At 47.0% G+C, this 16,824-nt stretch overlaps 1 protein-coding gene across 2 annotated transcripts in view; it reads left to right on the top strand.

The window, feature by feature from the left end:
- The window catches only part of mtif2 (mitochondrial translational initiation factor 2), a 48,420-nt gene that overhangs the window by 29,932 nt on the left and 1,664 nt on the right, over positions 1 to 16,824 (top strand). Inside the window, exons 4-13 of one of the 2 annotated variants that reach the window (XM_075462407.1) lie at positions 5,205 to 5,376; positions 5,581 to 5,741; positions 11,430 to 11,606; positions 12,365 to 12,504; positions 12,621 to 12,745; positions 12,829 to 13,033; positions 14,481 to 14,730; positions 14,882 to 15,022; positions 15,098 to 15,262; positions 16,065 to 16,205. In XM_075462407.1, the coding sequence (XP_075318522.1) occupies positions 5,205 to 5,376; positions 5,581 to 5,741; positions 11,430 to 11,606; positions 12,365 to 12,504; positions 12,621 to 12,745; positions 12,829 to 13,033; positions 14,481 to 14,730; positions 14,882 to 15,022; positions 15,098 to 15,262; positions 16,065 to 16,205 (1,677 nt within the window). Of the gene's footprint in view, positions 1 to 5,204; positions 5,377 to 5,580; positions 5,742 to 11,429; positions 11,607 to 12,364; positions 12,505 to 12,620; positions 12,746 to 12,828; positions 13,034 to 14,477; positions 14,731 to 14,881; positions 15,023 to 15,097; positions 15,263 to 16,064; positions 16,206 to 16,824 lie in introns of both variants that reach the window. The other variant, XM_075462405.1, reaches the window with a different exon arrangement.

The raw sequence follows: 16,824 nt of genomic DNA, 5'->3' as shown, positions 1-16,824 counted from the left end.
ATCGTTACTGTGGTCATGTGATCGTTACTGTGGTCATGTGATCGTTATTGTGGTCATGTGATCGTTACTGTGGTCATGTGATCATTACTGTGATCGTTACTGTGGTCATGTGATCGTTATTGTGGTCATGTGATCGTTACTGTGGTCATGTGATCGTTACTGTGGTCATGTGATCGTTACTGTGGTCATGTGATCGTTTCTGTGGTCATGTGATCGTTACTGTGGTCATTACTGTGGTCATGTGATCGTTATTGTGGTCATGTGATCGTTACTGTGGTCATGTGATCGTTATTGTGGTCATGTGATCGTTACTGTGGTCATGTGATCGTTACTGTGGTCATGTGATCATTACTGTGATCGTTACTGTGGTCATGTGATCGTTTCTGTGGTCATGTGATTGTTACTGCGGTCATGTGATCGTTACTGTGGTCATGTGATCGTTACTGTGGTCATGTGATCGTTACTGTGATCATGTGATCGTTACTGTGGTCATGTGATCGTTACTGTGGTCATGTGATCGTTACTGTGGTCATGTGATCATTACTGTGATCATTACTGTGGTCATGTGATCATTACTGTGGTCATGTGATCGTTTCTGTGGTCATGTGATCATTACTGTGGTCAAGTGATCATTACTGTGGTCATGTGATCGTTACTGCGGTCATGTGATCGTTACTGTGGTCATTACTGTGGTCATGTGATCGTTTCTGTGGTCATGTGATCATTACTGTGGTCAAGTGATCATTACTGTGGTCATGTGATCGTTTCTGTGGTCATGTGATCGTTACTGTGGTCATGTGATCATTACTGTGGTCATGTGATCGTTACTGTGGTCATGTGATCATTACTGTGGTCATGTGATCGTTTCTGTGGTCATGTGATCGTTACTGTGGTCATGTGATCGTTACTGTGGTCATGTGATCGTTTCTGTGGTCATGTGATCATTACTGTGGTCATGTGATCGTTTCTGTGGTCATGTGATCATTACTGTGGTCATGTGATCATTACTGTGGTCATGTGATCGTTTCTGTGGTCATGTGATTGTTACTGCGGTCATGTGATCGTTACTGTGGTCATGTGATCATTACTGTGGTCATGTGATCGTTACTGTGATCATGTGATCGTTACTGTGGTCATGTGATCGTTACTGTGGTCATGTGATCATTACTGTGGTCATTACTGTGGTCATGTGATCGTTTCTGTGGTCATGTGATTGTTACTGCGGTCATGTGATCGTTACTGTGGTCATGTGATCATTACTGTGGTCATGTGATCGTTACTGTGATCATGTGATCGTTACTGTGGTCATGTGATCGTTACTGTGGTCATGTGATCGTTACTGTGGTCATGTGATCATTACTGTGATCATTACTGTGGTCATGTGATCATTACTGTGGTCATGTGATCGTTTCTGTGGTCATGTGATCATTACTGTGGTCAAGTGATCATTACTGTGGTCATGTGATCGTTACTGCGGTCATGTGATCGTTACTGTGGTCATTACTGTGGTCATGTGATCGTTTCTGTGGTCATGTGATCATTACTGTGGTCAAGTGATCATTACTGTGGTCATGTGATCGTTTCTGTGGTCATGTGATCGTTACTGTGGTCATGTGATCGTTTCTGTGGTCATGTGATCGTTACTGTGGTCATGTGATCGTTACTGTGGTCATGTGATCGTTACTGTGGTCATGTGATCATTACTGTGATCATTACTGTGGTCATTACTGTGGTCATGTGATCATTACTGTGATCGTTACTGTGGTCATGTGATCGTTACTGTGGTCATGTGATCGTTACTGTGGTCATGTGATCATTACTGTGGTCATTACTGTGGTCATGTGATCGTTACTGTGGTCATGTGATCGTTACTGTGGTCATGTGATCGTTACTGTGGTCATGTGATCGTTACTGTGGTCATGTGATCGTTACTGTGGTCATGTGATCGTTACTGTGGTCATGTGATCATTACTGTGATCATTACTGTGGTCATGTGATCGTTACTGTGGTCATGTGATCATTACTGTGGTCATGTGATCGTTACTGTGGTCATGTGATCGTTTCTGTGGTCATGTGATCGTTACTGTGGTCATGTGATCGTTACTGTGATCGTTACTGTGGTCATGTGATCGTTACTGTGGTCATGTGATCGTTACTGTGGTCATGTGATCATTACTGTGGTCATTACTGTGGTCATGTGATCATTACTGTGGTCATGTGAACATTACTGTGGTCATGTGATCATTACTGTGGTCATGTGATCGTTTCTGTGGTCATGTGATCGTTACTGTGGTCATGTGATCGTTACTGTGGTCATGTGATCGTTTCTGTGGTCATGTGATCATTACTGTGGTCATTACTGTGGTCATGTGATCGTTACTGTGGTCATGTGATCATTACTGTGGTCATGTGATCGTTACTGTGGTCATGTGATCGTTACTGTGGTCATGTGATCATTACTGTGGTCATTACTGTGGTCATGTGATCGTTACTGCGGTCATGTGATCGTTACTGTGGTCATGTGATCGTTACTGTGGTCATGTGATCGTTACTGTGGTCATGTGATCGTTACTGTGGTCATGTGATCGTTACTGTGGTCATGTGATCGTTTCTGTGATCATTACTGTGGTCATGTGATCATTACTGTGGTCATGTGATCGTTACTGTGGTCATGTGATCATTACTGTGGTCATGTGATCGTTACTGTGGTCATGTGATCATTACTGTGGTCATGTGATCGTTACTGTGGTCATGTGATCGTTACTGTGGTCATGTGATCGTTACTGTGGTCATGTGATCGTTACTGCGGTCATGTGATCGTTACTGTGGTCATGTGATCGTTACTGTGGTCATGTGATCGTTACTGTGGTCATGTGATCGTTACTGTGGTCATGTGATCGTTACTGTGGTCATGTGATCGTTTCTGTGGTCATGTGATCGTTACTGTGGTCATGTGATCGTTACTGTGGTCATGTGATCGTTATTGTGGTCATGTGATCGTTACTGTGGTCATGTGATCGTTATTGTGGTCATGTGATCGTTACTGTGGTCATGTGATCGTTACTGTGGTCATGTGATCGTTATTGTGGTCATGTGATCATTACTGTGATCGTTATTGTGGTCATGTGATCGTTACTGTGGTCATGTGATCGTTACTGTGGTCATGTGATCGTTATTGTGGTCATGTGATCGTTACTGTGGTCATGTGATCGTTACTGTGGTCATGTGATCGTTACTGTGGTCATGTGATCGTTATTGTGGTCATGTGATCGTTACTGTGGTCATGTGATCATTACTGTGATCGTTACTGTGGTCATGTGATCGTTATTGTGGTCATGTGATCGTTACTGTGGTCATGTGATCGTTACTGTGGTCATGTGATCGTTACTGTGGTCATGTGATCGTTTCTGTGGTCATGTGATCGTTACTGTGGTCATTACTGTGGTCATGTGATCGTTATTGTGGTCATGTGATCGTTACTGTGGTCATGTGATCGTTATTGTGGTCATGTGATCGTTACTGTGGTCATGTGATCGTTACTGTGGTCATGTGATCATTACTGTGATCGTTACTGTGGTCATGTGATCGTTACTGTGGTCATGTGATCGTTACTGCGGTCATGTGATCGTTACTGTGGTCATGTGATCGTTACTGCGGTCATGTGATCGTTACTGTGGTCATGTGATCGTTACTGCGGTCATGTGATCGTTACTGTGGTCATGTGATCGTTACTGCGGTCATGTGATCGTTACTGTGGTCATGTGATCATTACTGTGATCGTTACTGTGGTCATGTGATCGTTACTGTGGTCATGTGATCGTTACTGCGGTCATGTGATCGTTACTGTGGTCATGTGATCGTTACTGTGGTCATGTGATCGTTACTGTGGTCATGTGATCATTACTGTGATCGTTACTGTGGTCATGTGATCGTTATTGTGGTCATGTGATCGTTACTGTGGTCATGTGATCGTTATTGTGGTCATGTGATCGTTACTGTGGTCATGTGATCGTTACTGTGGTCATGTGATCATTACTGTGATCGTTACTGTGGTCATGTGATCGTTACTGTGGTCATGTGATCGTTACTGTGGTCATGTGATCGTTATTGTGGTCATGTGATCGTTACTGTGGTCATGTGATCGTTACTGTGGTCATGTGATCATTACTGTGATCGTTACTGTGGTCATGTGATCGTTACTGCGGTCATGTGATCGTTACTGTGGTCATGTGATCGTTACTGCGGTCATGTGATCATTACTGTGGTCATGTGATCGTTACTGTGGTCATGTGATCATTACTGTGGTCATGTGATCGTTACTGTGATCATTACTGTGGTCATGTGATCGTTACTGTGATCATTACTGTGGTCATGTGATCGTTACTGTGATCATTACTGTGGTCATGTGATCGTTACTGTGATCATTACTGTGGTCATGTGATCGTTATTGTGGTCATGTGATCATTACTGTGGTCATGTGATCGTTACTGTGGTCATGTGATCATTACTGTGGTCATGTGATCGTTACTGTGATCATTACTGTGGTCATGTGATCGTTACTGTGGTCATGTGATCATTACTGTGGTCATGTGATCATTACTGTGATCATTACTGTGGTCATGTGATCGTTACTGTGATCATTACTGTGGTCATGTGATCGTTACTGTGGTCATGTGATCATTACTGTGGTCATGTGATCGTTACTGTGATCATTACTGTGGTCATGTGATCGTTACTGTGATCATTACTGTGGTCATGTGATCGTTACTGTGATCATTACTGTGGTCATGTGATCGTTACTGTGGTCATGTGATCGTTACTGTGGTCATGTGATCATTACTGTGGTCATGTGATCGTTACTGTGGTCATGTGATCGTTTCTCTGGTCATGTGATCGTTTCTGTGGTCATGTGATCGTTACTGTGGTCATGTGATCGTTACTGTAATCATTACTGTGGTCATGTGATCGTTACTGTGGTCATGTGATCATTACTGTGGTCATGTGATCGTTACTGTGGTCATGTGATCGTTACTGTAATCATTACTGTGGTCATGTGATCGTTACTGTGGTCATGTGATCATTACTGTGGTCATGTGATCATTACTGTGGTCATTACTGTGGTCATGTGATCGTTACTGTGGTCATGTGATCGTTTCTCTGGTCATGTGATCACGGCCGCTGAAATGAGCTCTTCTCCTTTAAAGAGCACGTGTTGGAGGCCCTGCTCAACACTGCGGTGGACCTGGACTCTCTGGATCCAGACTCGGTTCTGACGGACCAGTGGATCAAGGAGGTGGTGACCCGATCAGGGATGAAGTTCAAATGGGCCAAACTGAGCGAGAGCCGGGAGAGACCCAACAGAGACGCCCCCCAGAGGTAATGGGGGGTCTGAACAAGACCGACCAATCAGGGCACAGCTACAAATCAGCCGATCAGAGTGAGACTACAGTCGGTCTGTAGCTGTGCTCTGATTGGTCGTTCTGTATTGACCAATCGGAGAGAGGCTTATTAGATATCAGCAGTGATACCTGACCACCTCCCAGATGAGAGTTTTGACCATGTGTGACCTCTGACCCCCAGGCCCCCAGCAGACCCGTCCTGCCTGGTGAACCGGCCCCCCGTGGTCACCATCATGGGTCACGTGGACCACGGTAAGACCACGCTGCTGGACAGCCTGAGGAAGAGCCAGATCGTGGCCTCGGAGGCCGGAGGCATCACCCAGCACATCGGAGCCTTTCTGGGTAACAGCGGTGAAAAACTTTATCAACACAAACAAACCCAGCTGGCAGCTTTCAGTCAGTACTGATCCAGAACGTTTACTGATCCAGAACGTTTACCGATCCAGAACGTCTACCGATCCAGAACGTTTACTGATCCAGAACGTGTACTGATCCAGAACGTTTACTGATCCAGAACGTTTACCGATCCAGAACGTTTACTGATCCAGAACGTTTACTGATCCAGAACATTTTCTGATCCAGAACGTTTACTGATCCAGAACGTTTTCTGATCCAGAACGTCTACTGATCCAGAACGTTTTCTGATCCAGAACGTCTACTGATCCAGAACGTGTACTGATCCAGAAAGTTTACTGATCCAGAAAGTTTACTGATCCAGAACGTCTACCGATCTAGAAGGTTTACTGATCCAGAAGGTTTACTGATCCAGAACGTGTACTGATCCAGAACGTTTACGGATCCAGAACGTTTTCTGATCCAGAACGTTTACTGATCCAGAACGTCTACCGATCTAGAAAGTTTACTGATCCAGAAGGTTTACTGATCCAGAACGTGTACTGATCCAGAACGTTTACGGATCCAGAACGTTTTCTGATCCAGAACGTTTACTGATCCAGAACGTTTTCTGATCCAGAACGTTTACTGATCCAGAACGTGTACTGATCCAGAACGTTTTCCGATCCAGAACGTTTACTGATCCAGAACGTTTACTGATCCAGAACGTCTACCGATCCAGAACGTTTACCGATCCAGAACGTTTACTGATCCAGAACGTGTACCGATCCAGAACGTTTTCTGATCCGGAACGTTTTCTGATCCGGAACGTTTTCTGATCCAGAACGTTTTCTGATCCAGAACGTCTACTGATCCAGAACGTTTTCTGATCCGGAACGTTTTCTGATCCAGAACGTTTTCTGATCCAGAACGTTTACTGATCCAGAAAGTTTACCGATCCAGAACGTTTACCGATCCAGAAGGTTTACCGATCCAGAACGTTTTCTGATCCAGAACGTTTACTGATCCAGAACGTTTTCTGATCCGGAACGTTTACTGATCCAGAACGTTTACTGATCCAGAACGTCTACTGATCCAGAACGTTTTCTGATCCAGAACATTTTCTGATCCAAAACGTTTTCTGATCCAGAACGTTTACTGATCCAGAACGTCTACTGATCCAGAACGTTTACTGATCCAAAACGTTTACCGATCCAGAACGTTTATGGATCCAGAACGTTTTCTGATCCAGAACGTTTACTGATCCAGAACGTTTACCGATCCAGAACGTTTACTGATCCAGAACTTTTACCGATCCAGAACGTTTACCGATCCAGAATGTTTATGTTTTCTGATCCAGAACGTTTACCGATCCAGAACGTTCACCGATCCAGAACGTTTATGTTTTCTGATCCAGAACGTTTTCTGATCCAGAACGTTTATGTTTTCTGATCCAGAATGTTTACCGATCCCGAACGTTTACCGATCCAGAAAGTTTACCGATCCAGAACGTTTACCGATCCAGAACGTTTATGTTTTCTGATCCAGAACGTTTATGTTTTCTGATCCAGAACGTCTACCGATCCAGAACGTTTACTGATCCGGAACGTTTACTGATCCAGAACGTCTACTGATCCAGAACGTTTTCTGATCCAGAACGTTTTCTGATCCAGAACGTTTATGGATCCAGAACGTTTTCTGATCCAGAACGTTTACCGATCCAGAACGTTTACCGATCCAGAACGTTTATGTTTTCTGATCCAGAACGTTTATGTTTTCTGATCCAGAACGTTTATGTTTTCTGATCCAGAACGTCTACCGATCCAGAACGTTTACTGATCCGGAACGTTTACTGATCCAGAACGTCTACTGATCCAGAACGTTTTCTGATCCAGAACGTTTTCTGATCCAGAACGTTTATGGATCCAGAACGTTTTCTGATCCAGAACGTTTACCGATCCAGAACGTTTACCGATCCAGAACGTTTACTGATCCAGAACTTTTACCGATCCAGAACGTTTACCGATCCAGAACGTTTATGTTTTCTGATCCAGAACGTTTACCGATCCAGAACGTTCACCGATCCAGAACGTTTATGTTTTCTGATCCAGAACGTTTTCTGATCCAGAACGTTTATGTTTTCTGATCCAGAATGTTTACCGATCCAGAACGTGTACTGATCCAGAAAGTTTACCGATCCAGAACGTTTACCGATCCAGAACGTTTTCTGATCCAGAACGTTTTCTGATCCAGAACGTTTTCTGATCCGGAACGTTTACTGATCCGGAACGTTTATGTTTTCTGATCCAGAACGTCTACCGATCCGGAACGTTTACTGATCCGGAACGTTTACTGATCCAGAACGTCTACTGATCCAGAACGTTTTCTGATCCAGAACGTTTACTGATCCAGAACGTTTATGGATCCAGAACGTTTTCTGATCCAGAACGTTTACTGATCCAGAACTTTTACCGATCCAGAACGTTTACTGATCCAGAACGTTTATGTTTTCTGATCCAGAACGTTTACCGATCCAGAACGTTTATGTTTTCTGATCCAGAACGTTTACCGATCCAGAACGTTTATGTTTTCTGATCCAGAACGTTTACCGATCCAGAACGTTTACCGATCCAGAACGTTTGTTTTCTGATCCAGAACGTTTATGTTTTCTGATCCAGAACGTTTACCGATCCAGAACGTTTACCGATCCAGAACGTTTGTTTTCTGATCCAGAACGTTTGTTTTCTGATCCAGAACGTTTACCGATCCAGAACATTTTCTGATCCAGAACGTCTACTGATCCAGAACGTTTTCTGATCCAAAACGTTTATGTTTTCTGATCCAGAATGTTTACCGATCCAGAACGTTTATGTTTTCTGATCCAGAACGTTTACCGATCCAGAACATTTTCTGATCCAGAACATTTTCTGATCCAGAACGTTTACTGATCCAGAACGTCTACTGATCCAGAACGTTTTCTGATCCAGAACGTTTTCTGATCCAGAACGTTTATGGATCCAGAACGTTTTCTGATCCAGAACGTTTACCGATCCAGAACGTTTACCGATCCAGAACGTTTATGTTTTCTGATCCAGAACGTTTTCTGATCCAGAACGTTTATGTTTTCTGATCCAGAACGTTTATGTTTTCTGATCCAGAACGTCTACCGATCCAGAACGTTTACTGATCCGGAACGTTTACTGATCCAGAACGTCTACTGATCCAGAACGTTTTCTGATCCAGAACGTTTTCTGATCCAGAACGTTTATGGATCCAGAACGTTTTCTGATCCAGAACGTTTACCGATCCAGAACGTTTACCGATCCAGAACGTTTACTGATCCAGAAAGTTTACCGATCCAGAACGTTTACCGATCCAGAACGTTTATGTTTTCTGATCCAGAACGTTTACCGATCCAGAACGTTCACCGATCCAGAACGTTTATGTTTTCTGATCCAGAACGTTTTCTGATCCAGAACGTTTATGTTTTCTGATCCAGAATGTTTACCGATCCAGAACGTGTACTGATCCAGAAAGTTTACCGATCCAGAACGTTTACCGATCCAGAACGTTTTCTGATCCAGAACGTTTTCTGATCCAGAACGTTTATGTTTTCTGATCCAGAACGTCTACCGATCCGGAACGTTTACTGATCCGGAACGTTTACTGATCCAGAACGTCTACTGATCCAGAACGTTTTCTGATCCAGAACGTTTACTGATCCAGAACGTTTATGGATCCAGAACGTTTTCTGATCCAGAACGTTTACTGATCCAGAACTTTTACCGATCCAGAACGTTTACCGATCCAGAACGTTTATGTTTTCTGATCCAGAACGTTTACCGATCCAGAACGTTTATGTTTTCTGATCCAGAACGTTTACCGATCCAGAACGTTTATGTTTTCTGATCCAGAACGTTTACCGATCCAGAACGTTTACCGATCCAGAACGTTTGTTTTCTGATCCAGAACGTTTATGTTTTCTGATCCAGAACGTTTACCGATCCAGAACGTTTACCGATCCAGAACGTTTGTTTTCTGATCCAGAACGTTTGTTTTCTGATCCAGAACGTTTACCGATCCAGAACATTTTCTGATCCAGAACGTCTACTGATCCAGAACGTTTTCTGATCCAGAACGTTTATGTTTTCTGATCCAGAATGTTTACCGATCCAGAACGTTTATGTTTTCTGATCCAGAACGTTTACCGATCCAGAACATTTTCTGATCCAGAACATTTTCTGATCCAGAACGTTTACTGATCCAGAACGTTTTCTGATCCAGAACGTTTATGTTTTCTGATCCAGAACGTTTACTGATCCAGAACGTTTATGGATCCAGAACGTTTTCTGATCCAGAACGTTTACTGATCCAGAACGTTTATGTTTTCTGATCCAGAACGTTTACCGATCCAGAACATTTTCTGATCCAGAACATTTTCTGATCCAGAACGTCTACTGATCCAGAACGTTTTCTGATCCAGAACGTTTATGTTTTCTGATCCAGAATGTTTACCGATCCAGAACGTTTATGTTTTCTGATCCAGAACGTTTACCGATCCAGAACATTTTCTGATCCAGAACATTTTCTGATCCAGAACGTTTACTGATCCAGAACGTTTTCTGATCCAGAACGTTTATGTTTTCTGATCCAGAACGTTTACTGATCCAGAACGTTTATGGATCCAGAACGTTTTCTGATCCAGAACGTTTACTGATCCAGAACGTTTATGTTTTCTGATCCAGAACGTTTACCGATCCAGAACATTTTCTGATCCAGAACATTTTCTGATCCAGAACATTTTCTGATCCAGAACGTCTACTGATCCAGAACGTTTTCTGATCCAGAACGTTTATGTTTTCTGATCCAGAATGTTTACCGATCCAGAACGTTTATGTTTTCTGATCCAGAACGTTTACCGATCCAGAACATTTTCTGATCCAGAACATTTTCTGATCCAGAACGTTTACTGATCCAGAACGTTTTCTGATCCAGAACGTTTATGTTTTCTGATCCAGAACGTTTACTGATCCAGAACGTTTATGGATCCAGAACGTTTTCTGATCCAGAACGTTTATGTTTTCTGATCCAGAACGTTTACCGATCCAGAACATTTTCTGATCCAGAACATTTTCTGATCCAGAACATTTTCTGATCCAGAACGTCTACTGATCCAGAACGTTTACTGATCCAGAACGTTTTCTGATCCAGAACGTTTATGTTTTCTGATCCAGAACGTTTACTGATCCAGAACGTTTACTGATCCAGAACGTTTATGGATCCAGAACGTTTTCTGATCCAGAACTTTTACCGATCCTGAACGTTTATGTTTTCTGATCCAGAACGTTTACCGATCCAGAACGTTTATGTTTTCTGATCCAGAACGTTTATGTTTTCTGATCCAGAACGTTTTCTGATACAGAACAACGGTTTGATCGAATCATTGATCAGTTGAGTCAGACTGATGGTCCAGCTGCTTCCTGTCTGTAGAACAGAAGCTGAGGAGAACCATTGATTAACCCGATCAGTCTGAGTTATCAACAGGGAGAAAAAGATTAAATTATTTTACAAAATATTTTACTTTGGAGCAACTTATTAACTCGATCGATCAGTCACCTTCCTCGTTGTTTTTATTGATCTTTGTTTACAGACGAGTTTTCTTTAAAAAGCAGATTTCTCTCTGGTTTTTGCTCCCAGTCCAGCTGCCGACAGGTGAGAAGATCACCTTCCTGGACACACCTGGCCACGCCGCCTTCTCCTCCATGAGAGCCCGCGGAGCCAACGCCACCGACATCGTCATCCTGGTGGTGGCGGCCGACGACGGCGTCATGAACCAGACCATCGAGTCCATCCAGCACGCCAAGAAGGCCAAAGGTACGAGCGCCACTCTCTGTGGCTCCGCCCCTTCACTCTCTGTGGCTCCGCCCCTTCACTCTCTGTGGCTCCGCCTCTTCACTCTCTGTGGCTCCGCCCCTTCACTCTCTGTGGCTCCGCCTCTTCACTCTGTGGCTCCGCCTCTTTACTCTCTGTGGCTCCGCCTCTTCACTCTGTGGCTCGGCCTCTTCACTCTCTGTGGCTCCGCCCCTTCACTCTCTGTGGCTCCGCCTCTTCACTCTCTGTGGCTCCGCCTCTTCACTCTCTGTGGCTCGGCCTCTTCACTCTGTGGCTCCGCCTCTTCACTCTCTGTGGCTCCGCCTCTTCACTCTCTGTGGCTCCGCCCCTTCACTCTCTGTGGCTCCGCCTCTTCACTCTGTGGCTCCGCCTCTTTACTCTCTGTGGCTCCGCCTCTTCACTCTGTGGCTCGGCCTCTTCACTCTCTGTGGCTCCGCCCCTTCACTCTCTGTGGCTCCGCCTCTTCACTCTCTGTGGCTCGGCCTCTTCACTCTGTGGCTCCGCCTCTTTACTCTCTGTGGCTCCGCCTCTTCACTCTGTGGCTCCGCCCCTTCACTCTCTGTGGCTCCGCCTCTTTACTCTCTGTGGCTCCGCCTCTTTACTCTCTGTGGCTCCGCCTCTTCATTCTCTCTCTCCCCTTCACTCTGTGGCTCCACCTATTCACTCTCTGTGGCTCCGCCTCTTCACTCCCTGTGGCTCCGCCCCCTCACTCTCTGGCTCCGCCCCTTTCTGTGTCTCAGTTCCGATCATCGTGGCGGTGAATAAGTGCGACAAACCTCAGGCCGACGCTCAGAGGGTCAAACAGGAGCTGCTGGCCCACGACGTCGTCTGCGAGGAGTTCGGCGGAGACGTGCAGGCGATCCACATCTCCGCTCTGAAGGTACCTGATGACATCAGCTGTGACATCAGCTGTGACATCAGCTGTGACATCACCGCGGGGTGAGAATGTTCCTCTGTGACAGAGCTGTGTGATGTAAGTGATGATGTCACTGACAGGGGGACAACCTGGTGGCTCTGGCGGAGGCCACGGTGGCGTTGGCGGAGCTGTTGGAGCTGAAGGCGGAGCCTGGCGGCCTGGTGGAGGGCCTGGTCATCGAGAGCAGGACGGATAAAGGCAAAGGGTGAGACATCCTGAGAACCCGGTTCTGAAGCTTGTGCCCCAACCCAGTTCTGTGAACCAGAGTAACCGGCAGTTTTTCCTCAGTCCCGTAACGACGACCATCGTCCAGCAGGGGACGCTGAGGCGGGGCTGCGTCCTGGTGGCGGGGAAGTGCTGGGCCAAGGTCCGCTTCCTGTTCGACGAGAACGGGCGGGCGGTGCCGGAGGCGGGGCCGAGCACCGCCGTGGAGCTGGTGGGGTGGAAGGAGCTGCCGTCTGCCGGAGAAAGCATCCTGGAGGTGGAGTCTGAGGTGAGGACCCAACAGAACCAAACAGAACCAAACAGAACAGAGCAGAACCGGAGCGGCTGAATACGCCAGAGTTTTAGAGGTTTTCAGGGAAACATGCAGAAATACTACATACTGCATACTGCATACTACATACTGCATACTGCATACTGCATACTTCATACTGCATACTACATACTGCATACTGCATACTGCATACTACATACTGCATACTGCATACTACATACTGCATACTGCATACTGCATACTTCATACTGCATACTGCATACTGCATACTGCATACTGCATACTGCCTACTGCATACTGCATACTTCATACTGCATACTGCATACTGCCTACTGCCTACTGCATACTTCATACTTCATACTGCCTACTGCCTACTGCATACTTCATACTTCATACTGCATACTGCATACTGCATACTGCATACTTCATACTTCATACTGCCTACTGCATACTGCATACTTCATACTGCATACTGCATACTGCCTACTGCATACTGCATACTACATACTGCATACTGCATACTTCATACTGCATACTGCATACTGCATACTGCATACTTCATACTGCCTACTGCATACTGCATACTTCATACTGCATACTGCCTACTGCCTACTGCATACTTCATACTTCATACTGCCTACTGCCTACTGCATACTTCATACTTCATACTGCATACTTCATACTGCCTACTGCATACTGCATACTTCATACTGCCTACTGCCTACTGCCTACTGCATACTTCATACTGCATACTGCATACTGCATACTGCATACTGCCTACTGCATACTGCATACTTCATACTGCCTACTGCATACTGCATACTTCATACTGCATACTGCATACTGCCTACTGCCTACTGCATACTTCATACTTCATACTGCATACTGCATACTGCATACTTCATACTGCCTACTGCATACTGCATACTTCATACTGCCTACTGCCTACTGCCTACTGCCTACTGCATACTTCATACTGCCTACTGCCTACTGCATACTTCATACTGCCTACTGCATACTGCATACTTCATACTTCATACTGCATACTGCATACTGCATACTTCATACTGCCTACTGCATACTGCATACTTCATACTGCCTACTGCCTACTGCATACTTCATACTGCATACTGCATACTGCATACTTCATACTGCATACTGCATACTTCATACTGCATACTGCATACTGCATATTACACACTGCATACTGCATACTGCATACTACACACTGCATACTGCATACTGCATACTACATACTCATCGATCAGACAGTATGCAGAGCGTTTACCCACAATGCATTTCGCTCCTGCCCGAGCCGAAATCAGCCGGCCTGAAGCTGATTTCTCTTAAGCTCTAAACTCTGTAAACTTTAGCAACATTTGAAACATTTGACCTTGTGCTCCCGCCATGGTTAACGGCCTTTGACCTTGTGCTCCCGCAGCAGCGTGCCAGGGAGGTGGTGGAGTGGCGGAGTCAGGAGGAGGAGCGGCAGAAGCTGCTGGAGGACCAGAGCGCCATCGAGCAGAAGCAGCAGCTGCACCTGGACGAGTACCGGCGGGGGCGGGAGGCGCTGTCCCACCTGAGCTGGAGGCAGAGGAAGGCGGCGCAGTACCGGGCCAACAAGAGCCGCTTCGCCATGAGGCCCAGCGAGAGGACGCAGAGCGAGGAGCTGAGCCTGCCGCTCATCATCAAAGGTAGGGCCGCGGTGACATCACCGTGACATCACTCACTACTAATACTCCTACTACTAATCCTAATAATACTACTACTACTACCTCACCGTGACCTCACCGTGACCTCACCGTGACCTCACCGTGACCTCACTGTGCCCCCTGCGACCCGCAGGTGACGTGGACGGCTCGGTGGAGACGCTGCTGAACATCCTGGACGGCTACGACGCGCAGCAGCAGTGCCAGATGGAGGTGGTCCACTTTGGGATCGGAGACATCTCCGAGAACGACGTCAGCATGGCGGAGACGTTCCAAGGTACGCACGGCGGCGCACACCAGGTGCACGGGTTCAGGTGCGGCGTGAAGTAACGCTCCTCCTCCTGCTCCTCAGGTTCCATCTACGGCTTCAACGTGGCGGCCAGCCGCGCCATCGAGCAGCTGGCGGCGAAGAGAGGCGTCCCGCTGCGGCGGCACACCGTCATCTACAAGCTGATCGACGAGCTGAAGGAGGAGCTGAGCGCCAAGCTGCCGCCGCTCGTCTCCGAGAACGTTGTCGGTGAGTTGTGTTACGCCGTATGTTCAGAGCCGTTGGGCCCCGCCCCTCCTCACTGATGACTCCTCCCCCTCCTCGCCGCTGACTCCCTCTCCTCACCGCTGACTCCTCCCCCTTCTCACTGCTGACTCCTCCCCCTTCTCACCGCTGACTCCTCCCTTTCCTCACCGCTGACTCCTCCCCCTCCTCACCGCTGACTCCTCCCCCTTCTCACCGCTGACTCCTCCCCCTTCTCACCGCTGACTCCTCCTCTCCTCACCGCTGACTCCTCCCTCTCCTCACCGCTGACTCCTCCCTCTCCTCACCGCTGACTCCTCCCTCTCCTCACCGCTGACTCCTCCCTCTCCTCACTGCTGACTCCTCCCTCTCCTCACCGCTGACTCCTCCCTCTCCTCACTGCTGACTCCTCCCTCTCCTCACTGCTGACTCCTCCCTCTCCTCACCGCTGACTCCTCCCTCTCCTCACTGCTGACTCCTCCCTCTCCTCACCGCTGACTCCTCCCTCTCCTCACTGCTGACTCCTCCCTCTCCTCACCGCTGACTCCTCCCCCTCCTCACTGCTGACTCCTCCTCTCCTCACCGCTGACTCCTCCCTCTCCTCACTGCTGACTCCTCCCTCTCCTCACCGCTGACTCCTCCTCTCCTCACCGCTGACTCCTCCCTCTCCTCACTGCTGACTCCTCCCTCTCCTCACTGCTGACTCCTCCCTCTCCTCACCGCTGACTCCTCCTCTCCTCACCGCTGACTCCTCCCCCTCCTCGCCGCTGACTCCTCCCCTTCTCACTACTGACTCCTCCCCCTCCAGGCGAGGCCACCGTGCTCGCCACCTTCGACGTGTCGGTGGGGAAGAAGAAGGTTCCCGTGGCCGGCTGCCGCGTCCAGAAAGGCCAACTGGACCGGCGCCTGAAGTTCAGGCTGCTGCGAGGACGGAACGCCGTGTGGGAGGGTGAGTGGGACCAGAACCAGGTCAGACCCAGGGTCCAGTTCATAGGTTCGGTTCTGGCATCTAAACATTTAAAAAGCTTATTTCTGCTGATCAATAACTGTGATTAAGGCGAGACACTACAGGTGAATATTTTAAAATAACAGATATCACCATTAAAGCTGCAGTCGGCAAGTTTTCAAAATTGCGAGTCTAAAGTCGGAAAATTCGAACTGATACAACTTTCAGGTCCCTCCCCCAACCTCTAACAAGCTCCGAATCGCCCCCCAAACCCCTCCCCCTCTGTGGACGAGGTTGTGCACGTGAGTTCACACCAGTGTGAGCGCACACAAGCTGGGGCAGACTCACGCTCAGCAGCGTGTGCACAAGCTGTGATTGACAGGTAGGATTCCTCCACCCTAACGTGATTGGTTAAAAACAGCCGGGAGCGCTCGGTTTTTGTAAGCATGATTACAGGCTTCAGAGGGAGCTACAGATTTCCTTATTTTTCCTAAACAGCCTATTTAATATTCTACTTCCAGAATCCCATGACAGTTCAAGCTAATATGACTAAAAAAAAGTTGCCGACCGCAGCTTTAAACTTCCTCAGTTGATTACTTATACAAGTATGAAAAAAAATGTA

Source organism: Odontesthes bonariensis, chromosome 4, assembly GCF_027942865.1.
Source record: "Odontesthes bonariensis isolate fOdoBon6 chromosome 4, fOdoBon6.hap1, whole genome shotgun sequence".
Classification (NCBI taxonomy): domain Eukaryota; kingdom Metazoa; phylum Chordata; class Actinopteri; order Atheriniformes; family Atherinopsidae; genus Odontesthes; species Odontesthes bonariensis.
The sequence above is the reverse complement of the archived record's forward strand: the minus strand, read 5'-3'. Positions and strand labels throughout refer to the sequence as shown.